This window comes from Ovis canadensis, chromosome 3 (genome assembly GCF_042477335.2).
Source record: "Ovis canadensis isolate MfBH-ARS-UI-01 breed Bighorn chromosome 3, ARS-UI_OviCan_v2, whole genome shotgun sequence".
NCBI classification, from domain to species: domain Eukaryota; kingdom Metazoa; phylum Chordata; class Mammalia; order Artiodactyla; family Bovidae; genus Ovis; species Ovis canadensis.
This window is the reverse complement of record NC_091247.1, coordinates 99,643,607-99,671,297: the sequence shown is the minus strand read 5'-3', so window position 1 is coordinate 99,671,297 and position 27,691 is coordinate 99,643,607. Positions and strand designations below refer to the sequence as shown.

Sequence of the window (27,691 nt, the reverse complement as noted above, 5' to 3'; positions counted from 1 at the left end):
ATGCTGTCCTTGCTCCTCTGCGTCGTGTCCATCGCTCTTCCGCGCTTTATCAGAGCAGGTACGTCCGGTTAGTTCGGGTCTCATCGGCTGCCCTCCCTCCCGATCTCCCCGCCTCTCTGTGCGAGCCCCCTCTCGAGCCCTGGAGCATCGCGTGCGGTGACTCTTGCCCCAGTGGTCCAGGCAGAATCCCGTGGGATGGTGAAACTGCAGGTTTCAGCTCCCAGTGTCTGATGCCCTGCGGGGAATGTCACCTTTGAGCTTTGAAGTGACTTGAAGCGGGGAGGAGTTGGGCAAAGTTGCAAGTCAAGACTCGAGTTAAAACGCACAAAGAGATTGTGATGCCTCTGTTGTATATGTCAAAGGGACGTTTTAGACCAAGGTAAAAAGCAAAGAAACTAGCAATGGAACAAATTACTTCTAAAGAAAAGCTAAGCAATGTGTTAGAAACGAACTTTAATGTGAGGGAATTGTTTAACAATCCTTTGTGGGACAAAATACTTATAGGTTTTATTTGGGACAGATTGAATTAACTGGAAGGCAGTGCTGAAGAAAAACAGGTCAAATGGGGCTCATAATAGGAACGTTTTCTCTGAAGGAGGAGGATGAGGGAGTTAGGGTCTTAGAATAGAAGAAAGTGAAAGTTGCTCAGTCATGTCCTACTCTTTGAGACCCCATGAACTATACAGTCCATGGACTTCTCCAGGCCAGAATACTGGAGTGGGTAGCCTTTCCCTTCTCCAGGGGATCCTCCCAACCCAGGGATTGAACCCAGGTCTCCCGCATTGCAGGCAGATTCTTTACTAGCTGAGCCACAAGGGAATAGTAGGGAAAGAGACAATCATTCCAAATGGGAAAGATGATTTGGGGATGGGGGAAGGATTGGACTCAGTAAATTCCCTCTTAGGGACAGATGGAAGGAGTTTGGGTTATACTTCCACATCAGCAGACTGTTTTTAGGAAACTCTCATGCTGAGAAAATTTATAAATAAAATTTCAAATTAGCAAGACAATTGAGGTATTTGTGCAAACAAATAAAAACCAACACCAGCACTCTCAGTGGTGATTATTTTTTCCCTTTCCTTCCCTAGATGCTTGCGAGGACTTGACTCTGCAAGAGATGGCATCAGTAGACCAGCCTACAGCTTTTAATTGCATCTACTCTCTGGCAGCATCGGGGAAAGCAGATGCAACATGGTATAAATATCCTAGCAAAATCCCAATATCTAAAAACACACAGTCTAGAATTTACCAGAACCAAAATTGGATTTTGTTTCTCCCAGTGAAAGGGGAGGACTCTGGGATCTACCAGTGTCATACAAAGTAAGTTCCTCATTCAAAATAGAGCTCTCTCTTACTCATATATGTATATGTATATACGCTGTTGTTGTGTAGTCACTAAATTGTGTATGACTCTTTTGCAACTTCATGAGCTGTAGCCCACAAGACTCCTCTGTCCATGGGATTTCCTAGGCAAGAATACTGCAGTGGGCAGCCATCTCCTTCTCCAGGAGATCTTCCTGACCCAGGGATTGGACCCAAGTGTCATGCATTGGCAGGCATATTTCTTACCACTGAGCCATTGGGGAAACTCTGTGTATATATGTGTATATACATATGGGTATAATTCTTTTAGAAAAATTCTTGATAAACTCTTAATCAATGTAGAAAACTCAATGAGAACAATATAGTTTTCGTGATTGTTATGAGATGGTTTCAGTGAACAGGCTTTTAAACAGAAGAGATTTGTAAATCAGCTGCTGAAACAGGAAATGCATCTTTTCTCATTGAAATGCTGCCCAGCTTATAGATCAGCCCAGCTTATAAAGCCTATTTATCCAATATGATCACTGCCTTCTTTCTTGAAATAAAAGTTTTTGTGACTGGAAGCTCATCCAGATAGGTATATGCCTTCTTTAAGGCCTTTTTTTCTAAGGAATCTGTTATAGGAATTTAACAGTGTCCAAGCATCAGGTGTGTTCCAGACCTCACGCTAAGGCTTGTGCTAGGAAGTAACGTGAGTGAGTGATCTGGTGGGAGGTAACTGAGTCTGGCGGGGACTGCAGTGAACAGGAAAACATATGCCTCACCAAAATCGGCAAACTATTCAGTTCAGTGGTGGCACAGGCAGTAAAAAATTCACTTGCAATGCAGGAGACCCAGACCCCTGAATTGGGAAGATCACTTGGAGAAGGGAATGGCAACCCACTCCAGTATTCTTGCCTGGAGGATCCCATGGACAGAGGAGCCTGGCAGGCTATAATCCTTGGGATCGCAAAGAGTCAGACACAACTGAGTGACTAACACACATACTCATTCAGTTCAAGGACATCTTCCAAATTGTCAAGGTAACCTGGAAATTAGAATGAGTGTGTATGTGGTTACCTTTCCAATAAGCTTTGTGTGTGTGTCCTAATTAAAACACTTCTGCAGACCTAATTTTGGCTGAGGGTCCCATTTTGTTGTCCTCCTTTGCCGACGGGCCAGAGAAGGCAATGGCACCCCACTCCAGTACTCTTGCCTGGAAAATCCCATGGACGGAGGAGCCTGGTAGGCTGAGTCCATGGGGTTGCGAAGAGTCGGACACGACTGAGTGACTTCACTTTCATTTTTCGCTTTCATGCATTGGAGAAGGAAATGACAACCCACTTCAGTGTTCTTGCCTGAAGAATCCCAGGGATGGGGCAGCCTGGTGGGCTGTCTATGGGGTCCCACAGAGTCGGACACGACTGAAGTGACTTAGCAGCAGCAGCAGCAGCAGCCAATGGGCATGACCTGCATGAATTATTTGACCTCCACGAGCCTGGCTTTCTTCTCTGTAAAGTGGAAATCAGACCAGTCAGATAGGATTGAAGCAAAAATTACCCCAGATCCCATGTGAAGTACCCCAGAAATGCAGTTGCATCTTTCCTCTCTCATGGTCCCTAGGGTCTCTAGGTCCTTTTCTGTGTTTCCAGATGACCATATGCCTCTCTGATTCCTGCCAGATTTCTCATTTCCGAGTGATTGACTCAGGGTACGCTGTTACTCAGTGACACACGTGCAAGCGCCGGTAGTCTCATCCCCACAATTTCACTCTCTGCAGACCAGCCGCCCATGTCTTATGGGGTCTGATTTCTGGTTTCCTCTAGGTTATTAATTAACTGGAGTTGGAGATTTTATGTCACATGAATCTGGCTGTCCAGTCTGGATTTATTCATTTTCTACTCTAACTGGGGCTTTATTTTTCTTTATTTTTGTTGGAGGATAATTGATTCACAATGTTGTGTTAGTCTCAGGTATAGAGCAAAGTGAGTCAGTTATACATACACATATGAAAAGTGAAAGTTTTATTTGCTCAGTCGTGTCTGACTCTTTGCGACCCCATGGACTGTAACCCGTCAGGTTCCTCCGGCAAGAATACTGGAGTGGGTCGCCATTCCCTTTTCCAGGGGATCTTCCTGACCCAGGGATTAAATTCTGGTCTCCTGCATTACAGGCAGATTCTTTACCTTCTGAGACATCAGGGACCCTGATGTATTTCTCTCATTTCAATATGTATTTTCTCTCAACAAGAGTATTTTCTTACATCGTCACCAAATAGTTATCACATTCAGGAAATTTAACCAACACAATGCTTTTATCTACTCCCCAATTCATATAGTAGTTTTATGTATCTTCTACAGGATGACTTTTATAAATGTTTTTCTTCCTTTCCTGTAGAGGATCCAATTCAGGATCATTGCATTGCATTGCATTTAACTGTATTTTTTGTCTTTTTAAATTGGAGGATAATTGGTTTACAGTGTTGTGTTGGTGGGCTTTCTTGCTGGCTCAGTGGGTAAAGAATCCACCCACAATGCCCAAGACGACCGCAGGCAGACATGGGTTCGATCCCTGGGAAGGGAAAATTCCCAAGAGGAGAGCATGGCAACCCGCTCCAGTATTTTTGCCTGTAGAATCCCACGGACAGAGAAGCCTGATGGGCTACAGTCTGTGGGGTCATGAAGAGTCAGACATGACTGAAGCAACTGAGCACACACACACACTGTGCTGGTTTCTGCTACAACAGTGTGAATCAGCTATAAGTATACATGTGTCCCCTCCTGGGAAGCCTCGCTCCCACAACGCCACGTCCCACCCCTCTTGATCATCACAGAGCCCCGAGCTGAGCTCCTGGTGCTATAGAGCTGCTTCGTGCTAGCTGTCTATTTCACACATGGTAGTGTGAATATGTCAGTGTTACTCTTTCAGTTTGTCCCACCCTCTCCTTCCCGCTACGTCCAGAAGTGAAGTCAGAAAAAGAAAAATGAATATTGTATATTAATGCATGCATATGGAATCTAGTGGAGAAGGCAATGGCACCCCACTCCAGCACTCTTGCCTGGAAAATCCCATGGACGGAGGAGCCTGGTAGGCTGCAGTCCATGGGGTCGCGAAGAGTTGGACACAACTGAGCAGCTTCACTTTTGCTTTTCACTTTCATGCATTGGAGAAGGAAATGGCAACCCACTCCAGTGTTCTTGCCTGGAGAATCCCAGGCATGGGGGAGCCTGGTGGGCTGCCATCTGTGGGGTTGCACAGAGTCAGACACGACTGAAATGACTTAGCAGCAGCAGCAGCGTGGAATCTAGAAAAACAGTATTGATGAATCTATTTGTGGAAGAGAGACTCAGATGAATAGAATAGACTTATTTTAAATCTCTTTTCATTGGGAAAAGATCTTCAGCTTGGTGTGTGTGTGTGTGTGTGTGTGTGTGTGTGTGTGTGTGTGTGTGTGTGTTGTGTGTGTGTGATGTTGACATTCTTAAGGAGTACGGGCAATTATTTTATATTGCATCTCTTAGTTTGGGTTTGACAGATATTTCTTCCTCAGTCGGTTCAGGCTGAGCCTCCTTGGCTGGAATGCTATGGAAGTGGTTTGTATTCTTTTCAGACAGCACACTCAGAGGTGCCTCTTGTTCACATGCTTGTTCTTGGGGATGTTCATTTTGATTATTTGGATAAGATGTCCTCCCATGTTTCCACAATCCAAATACTTTTTTTTTTCCTTCTGTGATGAATTACTTGTGAGATGTATGTTGTCTTGTTGAGGTAAAGGGTTGGGCACAGTGCCTGGAAGAGGATCAGGAAATTTTTGGAGATGGACGGAATCATTTGGTTCTGCGACTGTTTGAGTTCCTGAAGTTACAATCTGTTGTTTTCTTATAGTGATACGGACATCTGTCCCAGAATGCGAGTCAACCTCACTGTGTTTGAAAAATATTGGTGTGGTGCTTCTGGAAACAGTCAACTGAACATGCCTCATGAGTACAAGCAGATTCTGCAGGTCGGAAGAGATGACATCCTTATATGTCATCTCAACTTCCCAAACAATTTTTATTTGGATTCAGTAAAGTGGTATAAGGTAAAAAAAAAATAAAAATCCTAATGTTATTTTCCTTCCTGTTCTTTGAAACCTTGGGTTTTTTTTTTTTAAAGTTACCTTTTTTTCTTTAATAACTTTATTCGTTGGCGGTCCTGGGTCTTTGCCACTGCGTGGGCTTTTCTCTGGTTGTGGCTACAGGGGATACACTCTCAGTGTGGTCCTCAGGCTTCCCATTGCGGTGGCTTCTCTTGTTGATGAGCATGGACTCTGGGGTGTGTGGGCTCAGTAGCTGGGGTGCTCTGGCTTAGTTGCTCTGTGGCATGTGGGGTCTTCCCAGACCAGGGACTGAACCCATGTCTCCTGCGTCGGCAGGTGGATTCTTTACCACTGAGCCACCAGGGAAGCCCTGTGTTGTGCTGTACTTAGTCGCTTAGTTGTGTCTGACTCTCGTCGACCCCATAGACTGTAGCCACCAGGCTCCTCTGTCCATGGGGATTCTCCAAGAAAGAATACTGGAGTGGATTGCTCTGCCCTTCTCCAGGTCTTCCCAACCCAAGGATCGAACCCAGGTCTTCCCACCAGGGAAACCCTACGTTGTACCTTCTAAAGCGAAATTGCTTAAGAGAGAGATTTGTGACCTAATTGCAATTGATAATTTAACCCTGCAAATTACTTATTTTTAATTTATAGTTATTAGAGCTTTGTAATTGCTTATTTGTATCCACCCCTCCCCCAGTTATTCTGGCTTTTCAGACTATCCTTCATTATTCTTTTTCATTTAAGATTAATTAAGTAGTTTCACTGAACGGATAATGGTTTCTTTGCATGCACAGTTCACGCACAGGATTCAAGAATCACAAAGTATCGGAAGGCACACCCTGGAAAGTCTCCTTCTCAGTTCTGATCCATATTTCCGGGGCCCATTGGCTGCTATCATTAGTTCCTTGCAGGCTTTGCATCATCCTTGTATAACTCCACACAAGCATACTGGTAGCAGCCGTCCTGGGAGCCTCAGCATGCTGGCATAAGTCCTTTTGGAGAAGGTTGCAATATGTCCTAGTCTTTCCTTTTTTATGGAAATGGGGCATCATATACTCACCCTTCTACACCTTGTGTTTTTACCTTCAGACTTTCTCCTTTCTTGACCGTATCAGCAGATAATAATGTATAAGGCATAATCCTGGGCCAGCAGGAGCACAGGCTAGCATAGTATTTCATATTTGAACTAGTTTTTCCCCGCTGCTGCCCATTAGCCCTTGCCAGTACAACCACCTGGGTCATAAGTTCTCTCTGTGGGAATGTTTCCATCTACGGACTCCATTTATTTAATGGCCATAGGATTATACAAATTTCTTGCTTATTCTTGAATGGCTTTTGGTAAGATTTTGTTTTCTAGCAAGTTGTTCTTTTCATTAAGTGTTACAGATGCTCTGGTGTGAAATTACTAAACAATTTCAATGCTCTACTTTTCACGCCTCCTTCTATAGTAAGGTTTACCTTTGCTCCCTACTACGCTGTGTTTCTCTGCATCTCTGTCTGTCTCTCTCACACTCTCTCTTATTCAGTCTCGTAAGAGATTTGTCAGTTCTGTTACTCCTTTCGAAGAACCGGTCTTCGCCTTTATTGATCGTCTCTGTTGTACATTTCGCTTTCATTGGGTTTGTTTCTGTCTTCTTCTCTCACAGGACTGTGGCAATGAATGTCCTTTTCCCTGCCTTTTATTTTATTTTTTCTTTTCCATTATGGTTTCTTACAAAATCTTGACTATAGTTCCCAATGCTGTGTAGTAGGTCTTTGTTGTTTGTTTTATATATGGTAGTTTATATCTGCTAGTCCCGAACTCCTAATTTATTCCTCCATCCCTTCCTTTGACAATCATGTATCTTGAGTCTGTTTTTGTAAATAAGTAGTTGTATCATGTTTTAGATTCCATATAGAAGTCATATCAGATGGTATTTATCTTTCTCTGTCTGACTTACTTCATTCAGTATGATAATCTCTAGGTCCATCCATGTTGCTTCAGATGGCATTATTTCGTTCTTTTTTATGACTGAGTATTATTGAGGTATAGATAGATAGTTGCAGATATATACCTCAGATCTCCTTTATCCACTCATTTGTTGATGCCCGCTTTTTCAGTCAAGCCCTCACTTGGTGAATCAATCAGAAGGACTTGAGTATGGTTCCACATTGATCTTTAGGCTATTTCAGAAATTGAGTTAGGAAGTGGGGATCATCCAAATAGTGTGTGAGGAAGAACGGATGGAATGAGGGGGCATTCCTTACTCACCTGGGCTTGCAGCCTCACTTGGTGCCATTGGATGGTGGTGCACTGGGGGACTTGGGCTCCTGTGGGTGGAGGACATTCTTGCTTGATCACATCCTCCGACCAGACTCCTTTATGGAGCAGGTGTAATCCTTCCCTGTGAAGTCTCACTTCCTGTCTATGCAGGCTTCTTTTCTCTCAACTCATATTTATAACACTCACTCTGGCCTGTAGAATACTCTTTGTCAAATTTTCTGGGGATATATGTTTCATATATATATATATATATATACATATACTGTTATGCTCAGTCGTGGCCAACTCTTTGTGACCTCATGAACTGTAACACCAGGCTCCTCTGTCCATGGAATTTTTCAGGCAAGAATACTGGAGTGGGTTGTCATTCCCTTCTCCAGGAGATAATATATATGTATCTTCTAAAATATATATCTTATATAAATATCTGGTGGCTCAGACAATAAAATGTCTGTCTGCCTGCAAGGCAGGAGACCCAGGTTCCATCCCTGGGTCAGGAAGATCCCTTAGAGAAGAAATCTGGTAGGCTGTATAGCCCATGGGGTTGCAAAGAGTCAAACACGCCTGACCTGCTTCACTATATAAATATGTATGTCTTCAATTAGCTTATAAATTATCTAAGGTCTAGAGATCACATAGATTTCTTGTCTCCCCATGGTTCATGGACTGATGCTAATTAGGAATGTAACTGATACCCTAAGATACTCTTTGAATTGAAAAAAGTGGTTTTTTTTTTTTTTAAGGACTGTATAGAGATAGAAGGAGAACGGTTTATTTCTCGGGGAAAAAAGCTCTTAGTGAAGAATGTCTCGGTGGAGGACAGAGGGAACTATGAATGTCAAGCCAGCCTCACACATGCAAAGAAACAGCACACTGTTTTCAACAGCATCTCTGTGACTGTCAGTAAGTACGCACTTACCCTTCACCTTGACTGCTCGTGGGTTTGCTCGAGATGAGTGGTTTTGGGCAGAAGGTTTCTCCATCCTGATTTTCCTGAGGACTAACAGGCTCTCAAATATGTCTTTATTAGGATCAGAGGTTAGGGATAGTGGGGTGAAAGGCCATGAGCAGTTTAATTTTCTCATCTGAAAAAATAGAAGACTCAAAACTCCTGGTTTGTGCATGAAAATTAAATGAGATTGTGTCTATAGAGAAGCTCATGGGGTACCTGAAAAAGTATAGATATTCAGTAAAGGTGAGAGTTGGACTGTAAAGAGGGCAGAGCGCCAAAGATTTGATGTTTTCAAGCTGTGGTGCTGGAGAAGACTCTCTCTTGAGAATCTCTTGGACAACAAGCAGATCAACCCAGTCAGTCCTTAAGGAAATTAACCCTAAATATTCATTGGAAGGACTGATGCTAAAGCTGAAGCTCTAATACTTTGGCCACCTGATGCGAAGAACCAACTCATTAGAAAAGACCCCGTTGCTGGGAAAGATTGAAAGCAAGAGGAGAAGGGTGCGGCAGAGGATCAGATGGTTGGATGGCATCACCAACTCAATGGACATGAGTTTGAGCAAATTCAGAGAGAGAGTGACGGACAGGGAAGCCTGGTGTGCTGCAGTCCACGGGATCTCCAAGAGTGGGACATGACAGCAACTGAACCACAGCAAATATGTCTCCCCAGAACAAGGCCCCATCCTTGTCTTGTTCAGCACTGAATTCCCAACACGTACTCCAGAGCCTGACTTAGACTACACACAAATCTATCAATGAACTGAATGACTGACTACTCTTATGCTTTAGTATTACATTGGGAGTTCTTTATCAGGTGAAATTTCAAAGGCAAAATGAAGAATACCTGAAGGAATCGTTGAGTCCAATCATCCATATGTACATCTTTGCAATAAATGTTTACTTGTAATCTGTTATGTGCCAGAACTTGTTAAAATGTGATAATAAGAAAAACTTTAAAATTCTTTCTTCTACTGAGGAGCTATCAGCCCAGTTGCAGTGGAGCTAGAGATATACATGGATTGTCTTAACATTATGTGGCAAAGAGAGAGTTATAGACAGGGTCTGGGGAAGCAGGAAAAAATCAAAAGTAGATGCATGGGTGGCAAATAAATAAATGGTCTTGGAAGGCTTCCAAGAGGAAGTATCTTCTCTACTGAAGTTTGAAGGATGAGCAGGATTTACAGAAGTAAAGAAGAGAGGGGAAAGGCAGAGATGAGAGCCTCAGACAATGCATAGAAATGTGTACCATCATAGTTCATATTGGCTTTAAGAGTAATCTTGCTAGGGCATATACAAGTGTGAGCTGAGGAGTGATGGGAGTTGAGGTCGTGGAGTTAAAGAGGGGCAAGGTCAAGGGGGCCGATTGTACACTGGCTTTACCAAGTTGCCACTGAGGAGTCCTTGAACGCATGCAAGTGCAGAGCCCCAAGGCTGCACTCGTGATGAACAAGATCAGTTATGAGATGGTTCGAGAAGGAGTTGAAGAGGGTCTTGAGATCTGGAGACCGCTTAGGAAGCTGCCATAGCATCTTCTGGGTGTGGTCATCTGCACTTGGCTGCAAGTGGTGGGAGACTGCTCTTCAGGCAGTCATGGATGGACCCTTTACTGGGTGCTCATCAAGGTCAGGTCCGGTGCCGGGCAGGGAGATCATGATGATGGGAAGAGCCGTGACCGCTGCTCTGACCGAGCCCTGAAGTCTGAGCGGGAAAGAGGCAGAGATGAATCAGACAATTCACGAATGAGACGGGTGATTTTTTTCACTTCTTTCATTTTGGCTGTGCTGGGGCTTTGTTGCGCGTGGGCTTTTCTCCAGTTGTGGGGAGTGGCACTACTCTCTAGGTGCGGTGTGCAGGCTTCTCGTTGCACTGGCTTCTCTCGTGGCGCACAGGCTCTCGGATGTGCCGGCTTTGGCAGTTGTGGCTGCTGCAGCACAGGCTCAGCAGCTGTGGCGCACTTCCTTAGTTGCTCCAAGGCATGTGCGATTTTCCTGGACCTGGAATCGAAACCTGTGTCTCCTGCCTCAGCAGGTGAATTCTTTAGCACTGAGGCCCACTTGCCAAATATTGGTAGACAAATGGAGAAGGGAAGACATGGAGAAAGTCAAAGGGTTGGGGAGTCAGCACAAGGAAGACGGTTATAACGTGAGGGAGAGGGATGAAAAAGGTGAGGGACACAGGGGACAAATGGCATGAAGAATACAGGAGGGCAGAGTCGGAGAATGGAAGAATGGAATTGGTGATAGATTGTTAGGGTTACTATTTCTTTCTGTCTAGGACTCAGGTCAGAGCTTCACTTATTGCCACTGCTTAGGAAGTATATTGGATGACTAGGCAGTGAGAATTTATCACACAATCTCATCCGTTTATATTTACGTCCTATATATAACAGTGACATGACTTTTGGTAGCCCAGCTTTCAGATTTTTCCCTTAGCAATTCAATGATAACCTGGTTGAAAAATATGCATTTATGGAGTGATATTTTGTCGCACTACGAGTTTTGTTTTTTTCTTGACCAATGTTTATTGAAGGTCTACCATATTTTATGTTATGATTGCATTCAAGTAGTTGAGTATGTTTCTAACACAATCTCATGTGTTATGATTTTTTTAGCAGAAAAAGTGGGGAGTGGAGGAAGAATCCCTAAGATCATTTATCCAAAAAACAACTCAATTGAAGTAAAACTTGGTGAGTAAACTTATCGGAGCCTCTGAAGTTGCTAAGGGCCGAAGGCTTGGGGCAGGTATGGGGCAGAATAAAAGAGGGAGAGGAAGCTCCAGGAAACTGAGTCTCTCAAATGCAGAGAAACTCAAACGGTAAAGACAGAGATGAGGAAGCTTATAAAGCAAAATAGGAAATCGGATCTGTGTGTGCTCTCAGTCATGGCCGACTCCTTGTGGTCCCATGGACTACAGCCCACCGGGTTCCTCTGCCCATGGGATCCTCCAGGCAAGAATACTGGAGTGGTCTGCCATTCCCTTCTCCAGGGGATCTTCCTGACCCAGGGATCAAACTGAGGTCTCTCGCACTGCAGGCAGATTCTTTACCATCTGAGTGACCAGAGAAGCCCATTTGCTTAAAAGCCTCTGGACCCACACGTTTTAAGGAGGGTTCTTTAGTTCTTTTCGAATTTTCAAGGAAAGTTCAATAATAATAATAACAATTAGGATATTTGTTTACAAATCACTCACCATGTGAATACTCTTGCGGATTTCATAAACACCTAGACAAGATAAGTATAGTTGTTATTAACTCTCAATTAACTTTGTTCCCCTCTCCTGTCTTTGAAAATTCTAGTCATTGTGCTTAGATAATTAACAAAGAAAAGATAAGCCTTGGCAGAGCAAAATAGTCATATAAGTTAATTTAAAATCTTCCCACAAACAGAAATTGGGGTTTATTTGGCTTTCCTGGTGAATTCTGAAAAACATTTAATAAAGAATTAATACCAATTTTCAACAAATTGTTTAAGAGAGAAGAAAAAGAGGAAATAATCCTTATCTCATTTCATAAGGTCAGGAAAACCTTGACACCCAAACCCAAAAAGGACATCATTACAAAGGAAAATTTCAGACCAAATCATTCATAAATACAGATGAAAAATGTAAAGCAAATTTATTTTAGCAATGTACGTAAAAGGCAAAACTGGGGGTTACATGGAGCAATGCAAACTTGTTTAATGTTAGATAATTCATCTTTTGCATAAACTAGCTTAAGGAGAAAAAAAAAATGATACACTTACTGCGTAGATACCGAAAAGTCATTTAGAAAACTTGAACTAGGAATTCATCATTTAAAAATAAAAATCTTTTAAAATTAGAAATGAAACGTAATGTGCTTAATCTGACTGGATTTGGAATTAGAAAACCAGAGTTCATGTCTTGCTCCTTCCTCTAATGTGTGACCTTGAGCAAGTCACTTGATCTATCTGGACCTCAATGTTCTCATCTGTAAGATGGACGTAATAGCACCACTTCTTTTCTGCTCTGTAGGAGTGGTTTAGAGATGGAGACCAAAACATGTGTGAAATACTTTTTAAATTGTAATGTTCTTTGCTAAGAGTAGAAGTAGTATCTGTGCCCCTGATGTTGTGATAAACACTGGCCCCAACCTGGTAGTGTTTCACCGCTTATTCTTGTCTGTGCAGTACACATCCTGCATGGTCTCATGTCCTCCTCATCTCTGTCCAGGGAGAGAATAAAGCAGATGGATGTTGACCTCAGGGAGGATATTTTTGGTAATTGAAAGCGATTCAAGGTTCAGAAGCAAGGTGCCTTTATGATGCACGTCACCTTGGTTGGGATCTCACTAAGTGTTTCTGAATTTGATTGTACAGGCTCCATGCTCATTGTCAACTGCAACATAACAGACACGCGGGACAACACAAACCCACGCTGCTGGAGGGTCAACAATACCCTGGTCGATGACTACTACGGGGAATCCAAGCGCATTCAGGAAGGAATTGAGTGGGTGTCTCACTCTCCTGGCTTCTCTGCAACCTAGCGCGAATTTCCCCATCTGAATGACACTGGTGCCGGTACTGCTTGTGACTCTCATAGCCTCTCCCTCACTCCTTTTGGTGGTATGCTTCAGAGAGCCAAGTATCTGGGTCTGAGAAGATGCTCAGAGACTTTGCTGGTGGTCCAGTGGTTAAGACCCCAAGCTCCCACCAAAGGGGGTACGGGCTCCATCCCTGGTCAGGGAACTAAGATCCCTCATGTCCCGCAGGGCTGCCAATCAATCAATCAGTAGTAAAAATAATTTTTAAAAAGATGCTCATGCTACCAATCCTGCTTACATCTTAGAGAAAGGAGGCAAAAATTAAGCATGGCTTAAAGCATCCTTAGCTAGGCCTTATAATCAGTCTCCTTCATTCCTGCTTAGTTATATCATGAGCCGTGGGCCTTCAAGGCTTAAACAGTGAAGTGGACAGTGACATGGGGATTCTTGGGGGAGACGGTGCGTGATCATTAGCTAATGGAGCGGTACAAACCCAACTGATGATGGTTTAAGCCGAGTGGTAGAAAAGAAGGCGCATGAAGTCAGAGGACAGACCAATGTGTATTGGGTGTTGCAGTGTAAATAAGTTAGAACGGGTGGAGAGGAACAGGGGAGGACCCCTTAGGGCTGAGGACGGTGTCTCGAATGAGAAGGAGCGCACTTTTGTGTCACTGTCTGAAAGAAAATGCACATTACATTTGGAGCTACATAATCCATTGCCTCATTGAGCCAGCGGGGTATTCTCAGGGTAAAATAATGGTTCCAAGTGTACTCCAAGAAAGAACTTTATCCTCCAGACAAAAGTTCATAAAAACCTGGTGGGTAAAGACAGCTCATGTACATATTAATGATGGGCTCTTTTCTTTTATAGAAACTACACTATTTTTCCAGAACACATTTTTTATACCGTGAACATAACCTTCTTAGAAGTGAAAATGGAAGATTATGGCCGCCCTTTCATGTGCCATGCTGGGGTGTCTGCTGCTTTCTTTATACTGAAGCTCCCAGGTAATGTCCTGCTGGGGGGTGACTGCCCAGAGAGTTCCAGATGATGGCAAGGAAGCACACAGGAAAAGAGCATTGAATGCTTGCTGTGAGACAGCAGAGTGGTTCTGAGTAAGGAGACTCAATATGAAATCTAATTAAAAACTGATACCCTGTCTGAATATGCTCTCGGGGTCAGGCTGTTTTTTCACTGCAATGTCCTTAGACAGCTCCTTCTGAACATACATTGAGATTTTATGCATCAGCACTCCAGGAAGCAGAGGTATTCCTTTATTACACCTGATTTGCTCAACTGGTAAAATCATGTGCTTGTGATTTTCAGCTTTTTGGTTGTTTATTAGAAGTCATGTGATGTAAAATGCCAATGTATATTTTCATCATGTAGCTTTGTAAAATTATCGATAGAGGCCAAATTCTGGTGTTCGAGCAGGAAGCACCCTTCTCTTCTCTTGTGTCATCAGCAGGGGTGAATTGCTAACATCGTTAGTTGCCTGGAGCCTGGACTCTGCCTCCCTGTGTGTGTGCAGATAGTGCACTTAGCAGCGTACAGAGTGTGCTCATTATCTGATGGAGGCAATGGAATCCGAGAGTGGAAAGCGAAGGGTGAAATTATCTGGAGAAAAGTCAGAGGCAGGGTTTGAAGTACCTTGTAGGAGACTGGCCTGTGGTTTCCCAAGACAGCTTTTAAAAAATAATTCTATTAACATCAACTCTTTAGTTTTCGGATTGCTTCACACAAGAGAGAAGGCTTTGATTTGCCAGCAGTACTCTTGGAGAAGCGTTTCTCTGTGGTTCATCATCAGGAGTAGAATTGCTGGACAGTGTACCTCAGCGTCCAGCCCAGAGGAAAGAGGGGACTCTGACTGTGGGAATGCTGGAGCTCGCTCAAGACCTGAAATGGCTATGACTGAAATCTGCCTCAACTAGACTGAGGATGAGCAGTGAGAGTTCTGTGTCAATACTGACTTATAGATACTGATCGTGGAAGCACTGTGTTCAGGATTCTGAGGCTCAAAACAAATGAATGGTGCTAGCTGTGAACACCTGCTTGATCATACAGGAGAAGGAAAGGGTCCTTTGTCCGCTTTGTTTTCGGTTAGTTAAGAAACCTACACTTACTGAATTCGTCACTGTTCCTGTTAACGCTTATTTCGTATCTCACATGCAAGGTATTTCTGGACAGGTGCACTCTGGTTTGTTTTCCCTAAATTCTTAGGAACTTAAATTCAAGCCTCATCTTCGTTTACTTGAAACCAGAGGTAAGATCACAGCTTCTCCGTTAGACTTCCTGATTTTTCTTGAAGACACCTATAGGTGTGAATCTGATTTTGTTTATGAGGAGTAGGATCTCCAGAGAGTTGTTTGGATTGGGTGTGCCCTTCTATAAATTTCTTTTAATCACTTGTTCTTGGCTTACCATCTCAGCTTAAGGCTGGTGGTGGCCATGTGGACCCAAATGAGGAATCCCACTTTAAATAGAGTTTTCACTCGGATACCTGATGTCTCAACAGAGAGTTTCCCACTTATTTCAGTTTCAAAGCCAATACTCCCTTTGAACGTATTCATTGTTTCCTGTTTTGAATGTCATCGTCTTTTAGCTCATTTACAGAGCAGAGGGAGTCGACACTCCTCAATGCAGTGAATGATCAATCCAAGAATTTCAGGGCATCACTCCTGTCTACTTTACCAGGGGCTTTTTGAATCTCATAAATATTGTGGGCCTGATCTCTTTATCATGATCGTTTATAATGCCAATATCCCTGACGTGTACAGTGAAGGTCCCCAGACGCAGTGTTCCTAAAGAGACAGGTGGTACAGTTGGTCCAAGAGCTGGTAAAGGGTGAAGAAATCAGGGGTGGTGGGAGGGAGGAGGAGGAGAATCCATCAAATAGTTAGGAGCTAGAGGCTCAGACAAGAGGTCAGGACCAACGGCACCAGCGTGCAGAGCAGCTCTAGTTGGCAGGGCTGGGGCTTCATCAGTGGATTGATTTTAGGGTACAGAAGGTGTTTTTATTTATCATGCTTTATTGTGCCATGTATTTGAAGACATACAAGTATGCATAAGGATTTCTTTGCAAAATGTTTGCAACATGGTGTGGCCTGGTGCAGGTTGTGATTGGCTCTTTAGTAAGCTCCCCTTCCCCCCACCCCCCTACTCCCTACCCACGCACACTTTCCAGTGGGGACTTGAGGTCCAGGGAGGATGAAGGAAGTGGTAGACGTGTGGTGGATTCCAAGAATGGACAGAATTTCTCTTCCCCTCTCCTGGTTCCTCTTTTCTGATTCTCTCCCTCCTGGAGCCTCCTTCTTTGGCAGCACAACTTTGGGCCATGGTAAAGCAGAAAGCTGTGGGCTGTTCCTCTTCTCAGATGCGTAGAAGCATGTTCTCAGGGACTTGGAGTTCCAGAGAAACTGGTTCTGCTCCTTGGACATCTGCCCACTGCTTTTTGCCTTAATTGCTCAGCAAGGTGCTCACAAAACACAACCAGGTGTAAACGCCCTTCCTGAGCTAGTGCCTTGCAGACAGGTGCCTCCCCGGCTGCTGCTGGTGAACAGGGCAGATGAGGCTGGACTTTGGCTTTGGCCAGTCTTGTGCAGCCATGGGGATGGCTTCCAGGGGCGGCAACTGGTGGTTCTTTATCAATGATGGGGGCGTGTGCATGCATACTAAATCACTTCAGTAGTGTCCGACTCTGTGCTACCCTATGGACCGTAGCCAACTAGGCTCCTCTGTCCATGGGATTCTCCAGGCAAGAATACTGGAGTGGGTTGCCATTTCCTTCTCCAGGGGGATCTTCCCGACCCAGGGATCGAACCCGCATCTCTTATGTCTCCTGCATTGCAGGCGAGTTCTTTACCACTAGTACCACCTGGGAAGCCCCATGATGGGGGTCCTGCTGCTCAATTCTGAGTCACTGGGAAGGTGATTATAACAGTCATAGAACAGAATCAAGACTGTGCTCAATATTACGTAGCAACCTAAATGGGAAAATAATTTGAAGAAGAATAGATACCTGTGGATGTGTAACTGAATCCTTTTGCTGTACACCTGAAGCTAATACAACATTGCTAATCAGCTGTAGATAGGTAGACAGATAGATGTGCTCCGTGTTGTCTGACTCTCTGCTGCCTCATGGACTGTAGATGACCAGGCTTTTCTGCCCATGGAATTTTCCAGGCAAGATTGCTAGAGTGGGCTGCCATTTCCTGCTCCAGGGCGTTTTCCCCACCCAGGATTGAACCCATGTCTCTTGTGTCTCCTGCATTGGCAGGCAGACCCTTTCCCACCAGCGCCACCTGTTGTGGTTCGGCCACTAAGTGGTGTCTGACTCTTTCTGACCCCATGAACGGCAGCACTCCAGGTTTCCCTGTTCTTCACCTGAGAAGCCCAATGATCAACTATGCTCCAATATAAAATAAAAAGTTAAATTAAAAAACAATAAGTAAAGACGGTCAATAGCAGCTAAAAGAAAAAAAAAAAATAATGACGAATGTGCAAGAAGGGATGTCCCTGGCAGTCCAGTGGCTAAGACTTCGCCTTCCAATGCAGGAGGTGAGGGTTCTACCCCTGGTCGGGGAGCTAAAATCCCACTTGCCTTGCAGCCAAAGAACCAATGCATAAAGCAGAAGCAATACTGTAACAAATTCAATAAAAACTTTAAAGATAGTTCGCATTTAAAAAAATTATTTTCTTTAAAAAAAAAAATTGTGCAACAGAATCACCTGGAGAACATGGCCAATAAATGTGCTCAGGCTCTGCCTCTGGAGAGTCTAGCGATGAGTAAGGAGTTACCTGGCCAGGTGTGCTTTGACAGGTGAGCAGTCTTCTGCAGTCAGAGCCGTACAGCATCTACCATCCGGAGCTAGGCGTCTACAGAGTTTCCCTCTCCAAGTTCCCAGGAGCACATTTATTCCTCAGATTCATGGCCGAGACCAGGTTAATCTGCTCCCCACACCTATAATTTAACTGTGAAGAGATTTTTCGGCTTCCCAGGTGGCTCAGTGGTAAAGAATCCTCCTGCCAATGCAGGAGACATGGGCTTGATCCCTCGCTTGGGAAGATCCCCTGGAGGAGGAAATGGCAACTCACTCCAGTGTTCTTGCCTGGGAAATGCCATGGACAGGGGAGCCTGGTGGGCTACAGTCAAGCCCACGGGTCGCAGAGAATCAGGCATGACAAGTGACTAAACAGCAATCACGAAAACCTATTATTTAACTGTAAAGAAGTCTTTGTGTTATTCTCATTAACATTCAATACATTTCTATTTGGCATATGTCATGCGATCTGTATAAGTAAAGTGTGTAATTGACTTTTTGTAGTATTATTATTTATTTATTTTTGCTGTCATTTGCAGTTCCAGATTTTCAAGCTTACTTGATAGGAGGGCTTCTCATCTTGACTGGTGCAGTGGTGTCTGCCATGTGTATCTACAACATTTTTAAGATCGACATTGTACTTTGGTATCGAAGTTCCTTCCATTCTGCAGGGCCCATAGAAGGTGAGTGTACTTGCTGTCGTTCAGTCGCCAAGTCATGTCCGAGTCTTTGCAACGCCATGGACTGCAGCACGCCAGGCTTCCCTGTTCTTCACTGTCTCCCAGAGTTTGCTCAAACTCATGTCCATTGAGTCAGTGATGCCTTCCAACCGTCTCATCCTCTACTGCCGCCTTCTCCTTTTGCCTTCAGCCTTTCCCAGCATCAGGGCCATCAGGTGGCCAAAGTATTGGAGCTTCAGCTTCATCATCATTAAATCTGCTTTAATCTCTTTTAATTGGATAGAAAAAGGCATACACGGCTGAGAGAGGTCTGACTGTGCAGCTTTCTGCAAGGAGATCCATGGAGGCATCACTTTCAGGTCCACAGACTTGCAATGCTGATGGGAACTCGGGCGCTGGGGGGTCCTGGCACGCGTTAAGAATCCTTGTTGCACAGAAGGGCGATATTCACACGAAGTGCTTGCCTTTGCATAGAAAAAAACACATGCTTGTGCACAGGTTTGATGAAGCATAGGTGTCCTAACTTAGAGTTTAAATGAAATTTCAGAGTTCAAAATCAGCAGCCATTGAGCAACCTGGGAAACAATGAATTCTTTTTTGAGAGCAAAATTCACTTGTGGAAATTGGCTGTGTGTGACCAGTGCAACCTGAAGCTCTTTTTTCTTAAGATTTTTTTTAAATGTATTTTTCATTGGAGGTTAATTTCTTTACAGTATTGTGTTGTTTTCTGCCATATATTAGCATGAATCAGCCATAGGCAGACATATATCCCCTCCCTCTTGAACCTCCCTCCCACCTCTTACTCCGTCCCGCCCCTCGAGGTTGTCACAGGGCACTGGGTTGAGCCTCCTGTGTCACACGGCAGTTTCCCATGGGCTATCTGTTTTACACATGGTAACGTGTATGTTTGCATGTTCTTCCCACCCTCTCCTTCCCTGGCTCTGTGCACACGGCTGTTCCCTATGTATGCCCTGAAACTCTTTTAGTGCTGTGGGCAGTGGGCTGGGCTGAGCTGGGCTGTGGTCCCTGGAAAGCCTGTTCTGTGTCAGCCCATCTCTGCCCGTGATCTTCCTGCATCCATCTGAGAAGAGGCTTCAGGGCAGCAAAGCTGTTTGTCTTTCCTGATACAGAGCTGCTTCATGCATTGACGGACAGGGCCCTGCTGGGGTGTCCCCAGAGCTCCGTCTCTCTGACTCACTGGGATTCCAGGGAGCGTGAGTGCAAAGTGCATGGTGAAGCTGCCGCGGGTGAAGTCAGATGTAGCAGGAAGAGGAAAAGGAATTGCATGGTGTCTCATCCCAAGCGGGGGAAGCTGGACAGACAAGTGACTCAGGGAGCCCCGCCCTCTGTTCAGACCGGGCTGCTGACCAGGATCGGAGCCAGTGGGCTGAGGACTTGAGACGGGAACGGCCAGTCAGCCAGGGGTTCTCTTCTTCTCCTTTAAGTCAGCGAAGTGCACGCGTCCTTTGTGGCTACATTCCCTCCAGCTCAGTCGCTGATTCCCCTCTGAGTGTGACTTGAACAGTGAGTGAGTGATGAGACTCTTGAGGTGAACCCAGATGCTGTTCCCAGCTTTGTGTCCTTTGAGGACATTCTCTGGTTATTTGGGAACATACGGAGTCAGCAGCAGCAAAAACCAATGAAGAAGAGAAAGTGTGTCCTTCTCCTGATAAGTTTATTCCAACCAGATTAGTCAGGCTGCAGAAGTGATTCATAGTGAGGTGTGTCTAATTCAGAGTTTTATTAAGTAGTTCTGGATGGCCTTGGCTAAAGTCCATAAGTTCTATGTATTGTCTGTTAAAAAAATTTTTTTTTGGCATATAGTTGCTTAGCAGCGCTGCGTTCGTTTCTACTGTACAGCAAAGTGATTCAGCTATATGTGTACATACATCCCCGCTTTTTTGGATTTCCTTCCCATTTAGGGTCTGTCACCACAGAGCATTGAGGTCTCTGTGCTTAGAGTAGGTTCTCATTGGTTATTGGTCAATATTTTATGCATGCCTGCTCAGTCCCTTCAGTTGTGTCCGATTCTTTGCGACCCCATGGTCTCTAGCCCACCAGGCTCCTCTGTCCGTGGGATTTTCCCAGCAAGATACTGGAGTGAGCACTGAAGTGCTCAGGCTTCTCGCTGCAGTGGCTTCTCTTGTTACGGAGCCCGGGCGCTCTGTAGTTGTGGCCCACAGGCGCACAGGTGTAGGTGCCCTGCAGCACGTGGAATATTCCTGGACCAGGGATTGAACCCGTGTCCTCTGCGTCGGCAGGCGGATTCTTAACCACTGGACTACCAGGGAAGCCCTCGCCTCTCACCCACATAGTTTTTAAAATGACTCAGACCTTGGATTCCTAGCGTCAGTTCTACCGCGTTCACGCATCAAGGCGGCTGCAGAGTCTTACCCAGTGCTAAGGGAGGGGAAACTGAATTGAGTCCTTCTCTTTATGGGTGTGGCGAAGTTTGGAAAGAGCCTGCGGGACTGGAAATACTTCTGGGGCTATTTTTGGAAAATACAATCTGACCCAGTTGCCCATAATGACTCAGGGATGAACTTTGTGAAGCTTCCCTTTCCTAATTTCATCAAACGAGTCTCTATAACAAAGCCTCCATACAAACCCTAAAGGACAGGGTTTGGAGAGCTTCTGGGCTGGTGACCAGGTAGAGTCTAGGGAGAATGGGGCCCTGGAGAGGGCATTGAGCCTCTGCATTCTTTGCCCTGTGCATCTTCTCATCTGCCTTTTGATTCATGTCCTTTAAAAATCCTTTTATAATAAATCAATGATGTAGTTATTAATAGTAGCATGTTTCTCTGAGTCTGTGCATTATTCTAGCAAAATAATTGAACCCAAGGCGGGGGTCATGGGAATCTCCAGTTTATAGCTGGGTGGTCAGGAGCAAAGGGGACACTCTGGACTTGTGACCAGTAGCCTGTTATTGTGTTGTGTTAGTCGCTCAGTCGTGTCTGACTCTGCGACCCCATGGACTGTAGCCCTCCAGGCTCCTCTGTCCTTGGAATTCTCCAGGCAAGAATACTGGAGTGGGTAGCCATTCCGTTCTCCAGGGGATCTTCCCAATCCAGGGATTGAACCCGGGTCTCCCATGCTGTGGACAGATTCTTTACTGTCTCAGCCACCGGAGAAGCCCTAGTAGCAAACATATTACCAAACTCAGCTCCAACTGCTCACCTCTCAAAAGCCACTATTCAGGAGACGGGGATTGGTTGGAAAATGAAAGGCTACTTTATTCAGGAGGCCGGCAACCTGGGAGAGGGTGGACTAATGTCCCAGAACTACTCCCTGAGATTCTGCTTGGCCAGGAATGTTTTTAAAGGGAAAAGGAGAAGTAATTTTAGTTAATCACCAAGATAGGGGCCAGGCTGGTTGCCATCTCCCACTGCAGGCAGGCTCCTTGACTCCTTGGGGTCTTTCTTTAGGAGCTCTCTTGTTCACACAGTGAGCCTGTGAGCTGACTGAAGGGGAAGCTGGGGAAGAGATCTGGTCATCGCAAATTACTTATTCTTCATTTTAGCTTCTTTAAGAATGGAGTCAACAGGTTAGGCAAGGTATTATGTGATCAAAATATTTGAAAGGTGTGCTTCAGACAGAGATGAGTTAAGGATGGAGGCGCCTGATGTAAAAGGTTAAATTGAAATATAGCTTTGCTGAGTGACAAGACAAAAGGGCCTCCTGCAAGATTTTTGGATTTCCTTCCCGTTGAGGTCACCACAGAGCATTGAGTAGAGTTCCCTGTGCCATACAGTGGGTTCTCATTAGTCATATATCAGTATTTTATATCTTCAAGAAGCTGTTTGCATTAGGGAGGTTTCCCAGGTGGCTCAGTGGTAAAGAACCTGCCTGCCAATGCAGGAGACAGGGGTTTTATCCCTGTGTCAGGAAAAGCCCCTGGAGGAGGAAATGGCAACCCACTCCAGTATTCTTGCCTGGAGAAGTCCATGGACAGAGGAGGCTGGTGGGCTGTAGTCCATGGGATTGCAAAGAGCTGGACGGAACTGAGCGACTCACACAGACACAGTTTGGTAAGAATAATTCCACGAGCTTGCCCTGTTTCCTTTTCAGATGGGAAGCTGTACGATGCTTATGTTTTATATCCCAAGCCTCAGAGGGAAAGCCAGAGTCATGATGTGGACACGCTGGTGTTGAAAATTCTTCCTGAGGTGCTGGAGAAGCAGTGTGGATACAAGTTATTCATATTTGGCAGGGATGAGTTTCCGGGACAAGGTATGTTTTCGGTGAGGTATAAAAATAAGAAATGAAGAAAATGAAAAGGAATCAGAATTCCCTGGTGGTCCAGGGGTTAGCATTCCTTACTTCCACTGCAAGGGGGCATAGGTTCTATCCCTGGTCCAGGAACTAAGATCCATCACGCTGAGACTCAATTAAAAAAAAAGAGAGAAAGGAAATGGAAAGGGATCTCTCTCTTCCTTCACTTCGCAAATGGCAGGAAGTATGATTGCCTTCTGTATGGAACCACAGGGAGCCCTTCACCTCCTCTGCCCACAGCCCCCATTCTGAGGAGGTGAGGATCAATCTCTCTTCTTTCCTTAGGCTCATTCCTCTGACAGGATAACTGTGATTCCTGGTTGGGTATGGATATGGTTGACGCATTTGTATGACCAGCCGGTCAATCAGATACCTAGCCTTGACCAAGAGACCCAAAACAGACAACTGGTCATTGGCTGTGGAATCCTGGAGCCTAATCACTGAGTACTTTCTGTTGGTTTGAATATGTAAATGAATACATGTTTAAAGCTGGTTTTTATGAACTCCAGTCACCTCCAGTCCTCCTCTTGTTGTCATTCAGTCAATAAGTTGTGTTCAACTCTGACACCATGGGCTGCATCACGCCAGGCTCCTCTCTCCTCCACTGTCTTTCAGAGTTTGCTCAAATTCATGTCCATCGAGTCGGTGATGCTATCTAACCATCTCATCCTCTGCTGCCCCTTTCTCCTTTCTCCTTCAGTCTTTCCCAGCATCCAGGTCTTTTCTAGTGAGTCGGCCAGAGTATTGGAGCTTCAGCTTCAGCAGCAGTCTTTTCAATGAATATCCAGGGTTGGTTTCCTTTAGGATCAAATAGTTTGTCTCAACTAAAAGTCCTGCATGTGAGAACAAATATTAAATACCCGATGTGCCACAGCTAAGACCTGGCACAGCCAAATAAATAAATAATTGGATAAAAAATGAATAGGGCTTCCCTGTGGCTCAGTGGTAGGAGAATCCACCTGCGATGTAGGAGACACAGCTTGATCCCTGGTCTGGGAAGATCCCGCATGCCACCGAGCCGCTGTGCCCATGTGCCACAACCACTGGGCCTGTGCCCTGCTGCCTGTGCCCCGCAGTAAGAGCAGCCCCCGAATTGAGAAGCCCAGGCCCCGCAACTAGACAGTAGCCCCCGCTTGCTGCAACCAGAGGAAAACCCCTGCAGCAACAAAGACCTAGCCCAGCCAAAAATATGTAATATGATTTAAAGAAATGAAGAAAAGGTGTCTAAGTACCTTGGTTTCGTAGGCTGCTCCTATCCACAGCTTATCACATCTTTTCAAATTATGAAATCCTTCTCCAGAAAGAAATGAAAGTGTGATCCAGGGCTTGTTACAAACATGCAGAAGAGCTCATGTTTCAATAACGGTTCATTCATTCACTTCTTCAACAAACATTTATTGTGCCAGGCAAAGTTGTAGGCACTAGAAATATTAATATATTAAAATAAATATTAATATTAAATAAAATTAATTTTATATAGAAATATTAAAATAAACCAAAGAGAAGAAGGACATGCTCTTGGGGATGTTACAGTCTGTTCTTATATCCTAAGGATAAGAATGTATAAAACTTGGTCTTTATTTTTAAAAGACCCCAAGTTTATCTCCCTTCCCTAAGTCAGCAGAATATGTTATTTGGTTTCAAGTTAGTCCTGTAAGCCTTGGGCATTTAAATAGCCACGAAGCACAAGAGGGAAACACAAATAAGATTAGTACATTTGAACTGAGTACATATGTCCTATCCTTTAAAAGTCTGTTATTTAAAAAAAGAAAAGCATTTATCCTCTAATATATACCAGACTTTTAGCTAAGTTTCGATAGACAAAGTTAGATATGATAAAAATGGGAATTATAACAAATACTGAATATTTATACATATGCAAGTAAATTATATACTATGAGCTTAATAAGTTTTGCATTAATCCAGAATGATTTACCATAAAACAGATAGTAATAGACTTTTCACTAGAATAGTTAATTCAGACAGTGGATTCTAGATATTATGGATCTTAGTCAATAAAGAAAACGCTTTACTAAAAATTTATTTATTCAGGTGGAGAAAATTCTAGAAGCCCTGTACTTCCCATTGGAATGCTGTTTTGGGGAAATAAAAAAGACAGAAACCTTAAAAAAAAAAAAAAAACGGTTAGACATAATAAGATCCTTGTTCTGAGTATTTCATAACCAGTGGCTGTTTTTTTCATTTATTATTTTATTATTATTTTTAAAATTTATTGATTTGGCTGCATTTGGTCATATGGGATCTTCTGTTAAAGCGCATAGACTCTCGAGTTGTGGCTCGAGGACCTAGTTGCTCCAGGCATTTGGGATCTTAGTTCACCAAGCAGGCATTGAACCCGTGTTCCCCGCATTGCAAAGCAGATTCTTACTCACAGGACCACCAGGGAAGCCCCTGTGGGGCTGTCTCCACTGTGAGCTGTTTTACATCTTCTTCCTTAATTTCCAGCTGTGGTCAATGTCATCGATGAAAATATTAGGCTGTGCAGAAGACTGATCATCGTTATCGATCCCGATGAGCTGAGCTTTGACCTATTAAAGAACCTGTCAGAAGAACAAATTGCGGTCTACAGTGCCCTCATCCAGGACGGGATAAAGGTCATCCTGATTGAACTGGGGAAGGTCAAGGACTACACTGCCTTGCCGGAGTCCATTCAGTATATCAAACAGAAGCATGGGGCTGTCCGGTGGAGTGGAGACTTCACAGAGCAGTCCCAGTGCGCCAAGACCAAGTTCTGGAAAAAAGTGAGATATCACATGCCTCCCAAGAGATGGCCACCTTCTTGTCCAGCTGCTGAAGCACACGCCCTTTGACCTCACAGCCAGCAAGTGGGAGGCCCGTGCGGGGTTCATCTCCCCTGATGGAAAGAATATCATCCCAAAGGTTGTGCACAGTTAGACAAGGAAGCCCTGCATCGGGGCTGTTTGCTTGAATCTTACTGTTTCTTGTTGTGTCCTTATGGAAGGACCTGGGTTTATCTGCTGCCTTTGCTCAGAGCTATTTCTGTAGGGAAAGACAGCACCTCTCGAGAAGCCCTCACTAACTGGCTGTCTCTGAGCACTCAGGAAGACTTGTGAACGTGGAGGAGTAGCCTTTGAGCCCCTGGGGAGGAGCCTTGGAGGGTTTGAGAGTTGGGGTTCAGCTGTCAGGAGGCTTGGCACATGGTCTGACCCCCATGAGGCTGGAGATGGGAGCCTGGGTGGTCAGAGCCACAGGGGGACCCTGTGGGCTTGGGGAGGCCTGGCAGAGGCCACGCCTGACCAGCCTGCTGGGGCCCTGTCCTCAGCCCCTCTCACTCCTCTTGTGCAATTGAACAGTTACGACGCTGCAGTCTGGGCACCTTGGCACTGGAAGCAACTTGGAAGTCACCTAGACCTGTGGGGACCAACTCTGGTTGCCAATGAATCCCCCCTGTTGGAGGGCCTCCTGCTTTGCCTGTCCAACCAAAACAAGTCATGAGGCCCTTATCTTTCCCAGTTGGCCTCTGGCAGCCAGAATTCTGAGCCACCTGTGGTAGACACGGTCACCACACCAAGAGGATGGAGCTCCATTCTGAGCAGACAAAGTCACCCACCTAGTGACCTGCCTTCTTCACAGGTCAGTTCATCAGTGAACAACTCAGAAGGATTGTCGACGTTAAAATCGACTATAAAGCCTTATCAGTAGTTTCAAACCCTGATATGGAGGAGCATAGATACAGTCCGGCTCTTATTCTGTGGTTGACAACTGCTAAGCTGCCAAGTCACTTCAGTCGTGTCCGACTCTGTGTGACCCCATAGACAGCAGCCCACCAGGCTCCCCCATCCCTGGGATTCTCCAGGCAAGAACACTGGAGTGGGTTGCCATTTCCTTCTCCAATGCACGAAAGTAAAAAGTGAAAGCAAAGTTGCTCAGCCGTGTCCAACTCTTCACGATCCCATGGACTGCAGCCCACCAGGCTCCTCCATCCATGGGATGTTCCAGGCAAGAGTACTGGAGTAGGGTGCCATTGCCTTCTCCAGGCTGTGGTTGACAACAGCAGCCTGCAAAGGTGGCTGCTGTGCTTGGAGAGTTCCTGTCCCCAAAAGTCATATATTTGAATGCTAACACCTGAACTACAGTGTTGGAGAAGACTTTTGGGAGTCCCTTGGACAGCAAGGAGATCAAACCAGTCACTCCTAAAGGAAACCAACCCTGAATATTCATTGGAAAGACTGATGCTGAAGCTCCAGTCTTTGGCCACCTAACTCGAAGAGCTGACTCATTGGAAAAGATCCTGATGCTGGGAAAGATTGAGGGCAGGAGGAGAAGGGGATGACAGAGGATGCCCTGGTTGGATGGCATCACTGACTCAACGGACATGAGTTTGAGCAAGCTCTAGGAGATAATGAAGGACAGGGAAGCCTGGTGTGCCGCAGCCCATGGGCTTGCAAAGACTCGGACATGACTGAGCGATTGAAAAACAGCAACTCCTGGCGTCATACTTTTAGGAGGTGGAGCCTTTGAGAGGTGACTGGGTCCTGAGGGTGGAGCCTGGGTGGATAGAATCAGTGCTCAAAATAAAAGAGACCCCAGACAGCTCCTTTGCCCCTTCTGCCACGTGAGAATATAAGAAATCTGCCACCTGGAAAGGGGACCCCCTCACTCAGCCATGATGGCACCCTGGTCTCAGACTCCCAGCCTCCAGAACACTGAGAAATAAATTTCTGTTGCTTATAAGCCTCCCAGTCTATAGCATTTTGTTACAGCAGCCAAGGAGACTAGAGTATGGCCCTGATGAAGCATCATAGAGGCTGGAGGGGGTTGGCCTGTGGGCAGTCCT

General features: G+C 45.0%; 1 protein-coding gene across 1 annotated transcript; it reads left to right on the top strand.

The window, feature by feature from the left end:
• IL1RL2 (interleukin 1 receptor like 2) lies at positions 1–27,588 on the top strand. Its single transcript, XM_069586353.1, has 10 exons — positions 1–58; positions 1,089–1,320; positions 5,188–5,383; positions 8,390–8,549; positions 11,213–11,287; positions 12,936–13,065; positions 13,971–14,107; positions 18,460–18,603; positions 22,669–22,830; positions 25,339–27,588. The coding sequence occupies exons 1-10, from the start codon at positions 1–3 to the stop codon at positions 25,701–25,703; spliced, it is 1,659 nt and encodes a 552-aa protein (XP_069442454.1). The 3' UTR covers positions 25,704–27,588.
• Positions 27,589–27,691: the final 103 nt, after the last annotated feature.